Source organism: Drosophila guanche, unplaced genomic scaffold (assembly GCF_900245975.1).
Source record: "Drosophila guanche unplaced genomic scaffold, DGUA_6, whole genome shotgun sequence".
Classification (NCBI taxonomy): Eukaryota; Metazoa; Arthropoda; class Insecta; order Diptera; family Drosophilidae; genus Drosophila; species Drosophila guanche.
The window spans coordinates 5715885-5725079 of NW_022995749.1; the positions used below are offsets into that span (position 1 = coordinate 5715885).

The 9195-nt window shown below is 42.8% G+C and overlaps 3 protein-coding genes across 3 annotated transcripts; all 3 read left to right on the top strand.

The window, feature by feature from the left end:
* The first annotated feature begins 2365 nt into the window (after positions 1-2365).
* Positions 2366-3629, top strand: LOC117585130 (plancitoxin-1). The gene is made up of 2 exons (XM_034274456.1): positions 2366-2527; positions 2592-3629. Exons 1-2 carry the CDS (start codon positions 2409-2411, stop codon positions 3583-3585), a joined length of 1113 nt encoding a protein of 370 aa, XP_034130347.1. The 5' UTR covers positions 2366-2408; the 3' UTR covers positions 3586-3629.
* A 580-nt stretch (positions 3630-4209) lies between these two features.
* On the top strand, positions 4210-6684 carry LOC117585135 (SPRY domain-containing protein 7). The gene is made up of 3 exons (XM_034274463.1): positions 4210-4442; positions 4509-5093; positions 5153-6684. Exons 1-3 carry the CDS (start codon positions 4334-4336, stop codon positions 5248-5250), a joined length of 792 nt encoding a protein of 263 aa, XP_034130354.1. The 5' UTR covers positions 4210-4333; the 3' UTR covers positions 5251-6684.
* Positions 6685-6776: 92 nt separating this feature from the next.
* On the top strand, positions 6777-8384 carry LOC117585123 (tubulin alpha chain). The gene is made up of 3 exons (XM_034274446.1): positions 6777-7063; positions 7119-7422; positions 7480-8384. The coding sequence occupies exons 1-3, from the start codon at positions 6838-6840 to the stop codon at positions 8324-8326; spliced, it is 1377 nt and encodes a 458-aa protein (XP_034130337.1). The 5' UTR covers positions 6777-6837; the 3' UTR covers positions 8327-8384.
* Positions 8385-9195: the final 811 nt, after the last annotated feature.

Consider the following 9195-nt stretch of genomic DNA (forward strand, 5'->3'; position numbering starts at 1 on the left):
AATTTGTAATACTATGCATACAATATATATGGTAAAGTATATAGTATAGGGAATATACTTATAGAGGGAGTTAAGTTTAGTGGGAAAAAAAACCAACTGATATTGAATATTGAAAATATCAAGCAGCAAACAGCATAAACACACAAGTCGAAAACATATCAAACTCGTGCCCGATTACAACTATATATATATATATATATATATGATATATACAACCTATATCTTTATAGATATGTCTAAAAGCAGCAGCAGAAAGAAAACCAATTATGAAATCTATTATCAAGGATAAATCACTCGAAAGTTGAGTCAATTTTTATCAGTAAATCATACGAAATAAAAAGCGTAATGGCGGCAAAGGATAATATTAAATATTAATATTAACAAAACAACAACAAAAGTATGGCAAATAATTGTCTATTTTGAGGCTCATTTATTTAGCATTTTCTGCAAGCAAAAAACAAAACAATTAATTATTACTTTCTTTCGAAACAAAGGAAATCTTTTGCTAATAATGTAAAGAAAACAAAAAAAAAACCAATTGATTTTTGAAGCAAACAAAAAAAAACACAAAACAAATAGCTAAATATTATTAAAAGAAAAGAAAAAGAAAACTTACATAAAGCAGTAACAAAAAATCGTATACATATAAATATAAATATCAGCCTTGTTCTTTATATATATATACATATGTATATGTATATATATATATATAATTAAAAAACAAAAAAGCAACAAAAAAAAATGAACCATACAAAAAGAATATTAATAAATTATTAACTACTATAAAAAAAAAGTATTTAGCGAAAATATTGTATTTGTGAGTTTAAATGTATTGTTGCATACGAAATACCAAAAAAATGATAGACGAAACCCATTACAGATCGGTGCAGTTATCGGTATGTTATATATCCCCCAAAAACCGATTGGCAAATAAAGAAAATGATTGGCTAGAACCGCAAGGAAAGAAAGTTTAGAGACAGTAATGGAAATGCAATTCAAATTACAATTTACATAATGCCGTTTATTTCGAATTATAAATAATTGTCACAGCAGAGATTTTCCCCTCCCCTGCCCAGATACAAATTATACAATTTGATAATGCAAAATATTTTCAAGCAATCGAAGAAGTGAGTCGGTGAGTGGCAGCATATGGTACGTTATATGTATATCCGGGTCTGATGGGGAAAAAAAACAAAAACGATGACGAAACAAATCGCAGTTTGCAGCAGGCGACAAATTATAATAATAATAATACAAATAATAAATAAAAACTTTAACAATTGTTTTGTGTAATTGTAAAGCATGGAATTTGTTGTGGCGGCGGTTGATGCTCATCAATCGGCAAGGGCGGTGGGGGGATTCGCTATTTGCCCAGCGGAGTGATAAGTGGAGCAAAATCTTTGTACTTTGTTTGTGGTTTTTAGTTGATGACCATTAATTATGGAGGGTATATCGTTTTTGTGTGGTGCGGTACTGGAACGTTTAACATTAACTGAGTGGAAAGTGCCTATAGAAATGTATTTTTTGCATCCAATATTTATGAAACCAATGAACATTTATTGATGTTATATTATTTTATACACGATTTATTTTTGGGTGTATTATTTGTTCTTTTTTTAGATGTTTTTAGATGAATATTGATCGAATTTCTTTAATTATTTGTTTTATTATTCATCGGCTTTATTATTTTTACATTATAATTAAATTATTTTATTATTTTTACCTGTTTATTTATCGTTTTAATAACTTTTCAATTATTATTCATCTGTTTCAATATGCCTAGATAATTATTCAACTATTTTATTATTATTACACGATTATTTTACTTGTATTATTTTTAAGTAATTATTTCTCACGAATTTATTTATTGCTTAATATTTATTTATCGCTTTTCGATCATTATTTATCCACTATGGCTTATTCGTATTCGATTAGTAAGCGCTAGCAGACGGCAGTGAAGTTATGAACTACTAATTCTTGGTACATTTTCCATAAATTTTAACCATTTCAACACTAGAAAAATTGTTCAAAAATTATTAAGGAGAATCTTCTGTTGCGAATACTCAATCACATTACACTCACTCGCTGCTTATCGCTCAGTTGGGTCTTGTTTTCAAATGATCTTTAGCAATAGGTTGCTAAAACCTCTGATGGCAGACACACACAGAGTGTTGATAAGCGAAGGGGACAAACCCGAAACGGGTCAGTTTTTGAGCTCACATCTCAAACAAAGATAAAGGAAACGAAACAGGAAGAGAGCTGAGACTTACGAGCCTTTAGGAGAGAGCAACACAGAGAGAGAGAGAGAGATCGGGGGAGAGTTTGCCTGTTTTTGGCATGGGATTGGATTGAACCTATCTATCAGCCAGACAGTTGTGTGCCAACAGAGCTACTGCGAGGTTGTGAGAATGAAATCTTTGTGTGCTGTGCTCCTGCTCATGGGATTTATCAGCCAATGCTGGCTGACCCAAGCGACTGAGAACAGGAAAGTCTCCTGCAAGGATGAGCAAGGCAGCGATGTGGATTGGTGAGTGCCAGACAACTTTACACCCAAACCTACCCAAACTCAAGTCTATCTTGATCTCCTGCAGGTGGCACTTGTACAAGCTGCCCAAACACTATCAACAAAACGATCTTGGCAAGGATGTGAGTGGCCTGAGATATCTCTATGTGACCAGCAACAGCTACGACAGCTGGCAGTTGTCGGGTAAGCGGGTGAGCGATGCCGACTCCCTGCCCGCACAGACCATCAATGCCTTGAACGCAGATCCCAAGCACATTCTGCTCGCTGCCTACAACGATGAGTGGCCCAATGGCACGGTGTTCAGCACGGGCGGCCACACCAAGGGCCTCGTGGGCAGTGATGGGGAGACGGGCGTGTGGCTGGTGCATTCGGTGCCAAAATTTCCCACTCTACCGGACTACGCGTATCCCACAACGGGTGAGCATTACGCCCAGAGCATGCTCTGCATCACGGTGAAGGCCGAGGATCTGGAGAAGGTGGGCCAAGCGTTGGTCTACAATGAGCCACATTTCTACTACGAAAGGAATCCGCTGCTGCAGCGCTCGGATCTGCTGTTCCCCAGCCTGGAGCGTGCCATGCACGGGCAGTGGCGCACGGAGTCGCCCTACCAGACGGACCTCGAGCTGCGCTCCTTGGGCGGCAAGAAGTTTCGAGTCTTTGGCAAAAGTGGACGCGCCAATGTGGAGCTCTATGCGGATGTGGTCGCACCTGCTCTCGATGTCAGCCTCTTTGTGGAGGCGTGGCGCGATGGTGCTGGAAATCTGCCCAATCGCTGCGACAGCTCCGACAAGGTCTTCAATGTGGAATCGGTAGCGGATCTGGAGCTCTCTGTGAGCTTTAAGACCACCCAAGATCACTCCAAGTGGGCCGTGTCCCGTCCCACGGGCATTTTGCTCTATCACTGGCGTGTCGGCGGTGGCGATTGGATCTGTGTGGGGGATATTAATCGACAGCAGGCACAACTGGGACGTGGCGGGGGTACGCTCTGCCACAAGAGTTCGCGGGTGTCGAATTTGTATAGGAATTTGGTGGCCAATTATGACAAGTGTGCAGAGGAGTAATCTGAGAACTTTGGAATACAAGAATATACAAATATAGAGAGCAATTTCAGTGGATTTTGTATTATTTTTAGGCACGAGAAAGTATGTTAAATAGAGATCATTGCATTTAAAAACTTGTGTCTGGCTGTTCTGTTGAAAAAATTAAAAACCAAAAAACGCCTTTGATTTTTTATAATTTTAATTTTTTGTATTTAGATTTAATTAAATATCTTAATATTTAAAAATAGTTTTTCTTGGTTTCAAAAAGAGATTCGTGTTTCTCTACATGACAAATACATGTCAATTACACATGGCAGTGGCGCCACCTGATTCACAGTTTAACAGCTGCCTTTGCAACATTGAATTTATATCAATGTTGACCAACATTTATGCAACATCTACATGTAGCTACGTACATGTTGCCCAGCGTTTGCAGATTTACTCCAAAATGGCCCATAGGTGTCGTGGCTGGGCACTGGCTATGTACAGCCTTTACTCCTGTTAAGGTTAGCAGAGCTGTTCAGCATTCACAGCTGTTACGCATAACAGCGTCATCGGTATATTTACAGTATATTTTAACAATCAGAAGCTATATTTTGGTAGATTTCTGCGAATCCGACTGTATTTTTTGTCGATAACTCCGCAGTCACACTGAGCGCTGGTCAAAATAAATAAATATTTGGCAAACAAAAGAACGAAAATCCATAAAAAAAAGGAAACTTGAGATAAACGTAAAGTATTTGCCCCCACCCAGCCATAGCCTGTTGGAATGTTTTGCTGCCTACGCACGTGCCTAAATGGCGGACAACTGAGGAAACCCATGACAGCTGCCAGTCGGCTGCGGGAGCCCGACGTACACCTGGATGCGGCACATATGGGTATCAAAAGAGACAACAAATAGGCCCCAAAGAAAGGCTAAACATGTACAATTTATCCCCCTACAGGTCCCGATGTCATACTGCTCTCACATCAGCTGCGGGTCACAGGCACTGGCGGCGTTCTGGCCACTGCGCCGCTCGTCCAATCCAAATCCTACTTTGAGGTGAAAATTCAGCAGAGCGGCAGCTGGTCCATTGGCCTGGCCACACGCCAAACCGATTTGAGTCGCAAAAATGGTGGCGCTGATCGGGAGTCCTGGTGCCTGTGCTCCGACAATGCCACACGGCACAACGATGAGGAATTTCGACCCGTGGTGGCTGCCTGCACGACACAGCCGCCATCGGGCGGCATCACCAAGACCAGCGTAAATGGCATTCTAAACAATAGTGCAGCCGCTGCAGCTGGTCTCATTTCCATTGAGGATCTGCAGCAGGAGGATTTGCTAATGACCACGGGCGTGGAGGCGCCACCAAATGTGAGCATTGGTGGGGCAACATTGATCGGTGCGCCACAGCGTGACTTTCCCGACGAGGGTGACATTGTGGGCGTTGCATTTGATCATGTGGAACTCAATTTCTATTTCAATGGCAAAAACCTCGAAGTGCCATTCCGAAATGTGCGCGGCTCGGCGCTGTTTCCTGTCATCTACGGTAGGTTTTAGTCAGTTCCATGGTTTACCCATAATTTCTCTCTAAAATTCCTTTTGCAGTGGGCAATGGCGCCATTTTGGACATCATTTTGGATAACTTTACGCACGGTCCACCGCCTGGCTTTGAGCGCATTCTGCTGGAGCAGTCGCTACTTTAGATTAGGCGCGTGAAAAACAAATTAATAACCAAAATGACAGCTAGTTAAAGTGCATTTCAGAACTATAGGATAGGCGCAGCGAAAGAGCGAGCTAGAAAGTGAAAATTGGCCCAGGGAGAAGTACCATTGAGCGCCTTTAAATGCCACTTAGTAAGCCATGAAAATGTTGCAATTGGAGATGAATTTTAGCGTCGGAGTGGTGAAAGCTATTGCCATAATTCTTCTGGTTAAGCAAAGAGGAAAGATGGAAACATACGAATAACTCTTCAACGGCATTAAGTTTCAAGTATTAGCCTAAGAATTTCAACCGTGTAAATGTAAGTTTTTGATGTGAAGCAGCTGCAAGAGCAGAATTTAAGGCTTTAGCTCTAAAATGAGCTATTCTTTGGCATTTTTTGCTCATATAATTCCCTTTTATAATGCAACACAGTGTTCCACTTGTTCTATTTGTATTCCATGACCATGTTGAAGGCCTGCAGCTATCAATTTAGGCAGAGTTCCACACTCTATTTTCAACTCTCTGTTATCCCATAGCTATCTATCTATCAGCACCTATCTATCCACACCTATCTATCTTTATCTATTGCATAGCACATTGACTAGACATTCATTTCTAGTCCACAAATGCCAAGTGCATGCCCAAGTTAACCCAGAAAGTCTTGCAGTTTGACAGAAAACTGTTTCTAGTCCCTAAACAAATATTTTAAGCAGCAACTTTGCAGCTTAAAAGTTTCACAAATGTTCCATGTTTTAGCTTAAGCTTTAATATTTCTTACAAATCGAGCAATTCTATATTTAAAACTTGCAAGAATTCCATGTTAAAGTTGCTGCAAATTGCAGCTGCAATTTAACCACCCAAAAATTGACACGGAAAACAGCTGCAAGAGTTTCTTCGAGGACATTTTCCTTTGATAAAAGTATTCTTAATGCCCCTACTCTGCCTATCGTATAGTTCTGAAAATCACACGCCATTCCTAACAAACTTCAAGTGTATAAAATGTGCAGCCTAAAACCTTTCTAGTCCTCGAACAAAGAACCCAAAAAAGGAACAAAAGAAATCTACCTAAAAAATGATTGTATTATTATTTGTAATTTGTGTTTTGTAAATTATTTATGTACCGCGATGACTGCTTTGTATTATACACACACATACAGCTATATATAATGATATATATAAATATTTATACCTTTATTGGGAGCTCTCCAAAACTCTCTTAAAGTTTCAACACATTCTATATGGTCCAACCCACTCTCTCTCTCTCTGTCTTACTTAATCGAGCACGGAAATACCTAACTAACTTTAAGTACTAAATCTATAATCTATGATCTATAACTATAAACGATATCTGAATGTATTCAACGCTTTGAAAGAACAAAAAAAAACAAAAGAAAAACTGATAAATCCGCGCGCGGACAATAAATCGATGTTACGTACTGGACGCATTTTTCCTGGCCATGGATTTAACTGTCAGGCATACAAAAATCTACAACAAAATTCTAAGAAAATGCTCAACAAATTCCAAAACAAACTCTAATATTTAAAGCAATTTAAAGCCCAAAAATTAACCGTAGGCGCAGCAATGTTCGATGGCTGGCAAAGGGGAGATTATCCAAATACATATTGGCCAGGCGGGGGTGCAGATAGCCAATGCCTGCTGGGAGCTCTATTGCCTGGAACATGGCGTCATGGGCAATGGTCGCCTGATGCAACAGCCAACAGATGATTCCTTTTTGACCTTCTTCGAGGGCACCAGCCAGCAGGCATGCGTGCAGCCGAGACTCGTCATGATAGACACCGAACCGACGGTAATTGGTGGGTGCCGGAACTTTCTTTTTGTTGCCCGTTTATTAACCTTTCCCTTTTGCAGATGAAATCCGCACTGGCGCCTATAAAAATCTCTTTCATCCGGACACCCTCATCAGCGGCAAGGATGACAGCGGCAGCAACTTTTCACGTGGCTACAATCTGATGGCCAGCGAGCTATTGGATCGCTCCATGAATGCCATCAGACGCGTGGCCGATCGTTGTCACAGTCTCAGGGGTTTCTTGGTCTATAGAGCGATAGGCGGTGGCACAGGCTCGGGGCTGGGCACGCGCATCATGGAGAAACTGGTGGAGGATTTTGGCAAAAAGATGACAATTGTGGAGTTTTTGGTGTATCCATCGCCGTCGTAAGTACCAGAAAACTTTGCTGCTTGGATTTCTCCTTGAATTTCTTGCCTTCCCAGCATTTCCCCTGTGATTGTGGAGCCCTACAATGCTCTGCTGGCCACACACTTCTCCATGGACTGTGCAGATGTCTCTTTTATTGTGGACAATGAGGCTTTATATGACATCTGCGCCAATACCTTGAGCGTGCCCGCGCCGACCTACACCAATCTGAATCGCATAATTGGCCAAGTGGTAGCGGGTTTTACGGCCTCGCAGCGTTTTGGCGGTCAGTCGGCTGTCAGTTTTCAGGAGCTGCAAACGAATCTGGTGCCGTATCCGCGCATCCATTATCCCTTGATCAATTATGCACCACTCGTGCCACATTCGCACTCGCAATTCGTCAACATGTCCACGTCCCAGCTGACGGGACAGTGTTTCCAGATGAGCAACCAAATGGTGCGCTGCAATCCATTGCATGGCAAGTACATGGCCTGTGTGTTGCTCTATCGCGGTGACATTGCCACAAACGAGATCAATTTGGCACTCGAAAACATACGCAGAGCGCGTTCATTTCGCTTTGTGGACTGGTCACCCACCGGCTTCAAAATTGGCGTCTCGAGCATGCCGCCAGCGTATATCCCGGGCGGTGATTTGGCGCCCACAAATAGCGCCTGCGTTGCCGTCTCAAATAATACAAACATTCGGATCGCCTGGTGCCGGCTGGTCAATAAGTTCGATAAACTATATCAGAGGCGCGCCTTTGTCTACCATTATGTGGGCGAGGGTCTCGAGGAGGGCAACTTCAGTGAGGCATCCGAGAATATATGCCAGTTGGTACACGATTATCTTGAGGTGGATGACACGGCGCCAAGTTCACGACGCGCCACGGATGTGGATGTGGATTCCACGGGTTCGGATCATTAGGAGGGAAATCCCAGCCTTCTTGTTTGCTTTACCCAAAGAAATTTACAGTGCAAAAAGCTCTGTCTTGTGTCCTGTCTTTTTGGGTAATTGGACGGCGCAATTGTTGCCTCGATGACTTCATCAATGTTGCCACAAATTAAGTATTTATGCGGCAAAACATTGACCTGGGCACTGCAATTTGCGTTGCATTGACCCCGGCCAAGTTGTGGCGGTGAGCGAGAGAGGGAGGAACAGGAGAGGCGCAGGAGAGGTGAAGGAGAGTCCCAGCAGAGGTGCCCTTTTTTGTGCGCGTGGGCGTGTCCGCCCTCTTGTGGGGTATAATTAAAATGAACGCAGAATTACCGCAAAAAGGCTCAAGGGCTTAGCACGTAGTCGAGGCAAACAAAAAAAGTCGCGCTTATCGCGATTGCAACCCAGGGCAAGGTCCTCCAGCAGTGATGCTCCCTCCCTGCCTGCTGCTCTCTCGCCTTGGTGACTGCCTGCTGCTCTCTCGCAAGGTGAATTTACTTAGCAGGTGGCGTCTTCACCACTGGGCAGCGTTATCTCTGTCCCTTTCTGCCGCGATAGCGTGGTGAATAAGTTATTGGTGCGCCCCACAGCGGAGAGCGTACCACCTTCTAGGTAAGTTCACCTTGCGCTCTCTCGCTTTGTTCACTGCCTGCTTCGCGCTTCTCTCGCTCTCCCTGCTAGCGCCCTTCTCCACGCTCTCTTCGGCTTGCGCCCCGCTCCTCACTCTCTGCCTCTCCCCCGCTTCGTAACGTGACTTACGCACGCTTTAAGCCGACGATTATCGCTGCTGCAAATCTTCACCTTTTCGCTACCCCTCCCCCGCTGTCAGCTTATCAGGCCGCTCAAGCTCAAGCTTTTGG

Bases quoted from the DNA above. Each gene is read 5' to 3' on its own strand.
- LOC117585123 (XM_034274446.1), top strand. From the start codon at position 6,838: ATGGCTGGCAAAGGGGAGATTATCCAAATACATATTGGCCAGGCGGGG. The intron at 7,064-7,118 runs GTGGGTGCCGGA...TCCCTTTTGCAG, and splicing joins CACCGAACCGACGGTAATTG to ATGAAATCCGCACTGGCGCC. The intron at 7,423-7,479 runs GTAAGTACCAGA...TTGCCTTCCCAG, and splicing joins TTGGTGTATCCATCGCCGTC to CATTTCCCCTGTGATTGTGG.
- LOC117585130 (XM_034274456.1), top strand. From the start codon at position 2,409: ATGAAATCTTTGTGTGCTGTGCTCCTGCTCATGGGATTTATCAGCCAA. The intron at 2,528-2,591 runs GTGAGTGCCAGA...GATCTCCTGCAG, and splicing joins CAAGGCAGCGATGTGGATTG to GTGGCACTTGTACAAGCTGC.
- LOC117585135 (XM_034274463.1), top strand. From the start codon at position 4,334: ATGTTTTGCTGCCTACGCACGTGCCTAAATGGCGGACAACTGAGGAAA. The intron at 4,443-4,508 runs GTATCAAAAGAG...ATCCCCCTACAG, and splicing joins CCTGGATGCGGCACATATGG to GTCCCGATGTCATACTGCTC. The intron at 5,094-5,152 runs GTAGGTTTTAGT...TTCCTTTTGCAG, and splicing joins GCTGTTTCCTGTCATCTACG to TGGGCAATGGCGCCATTTTG.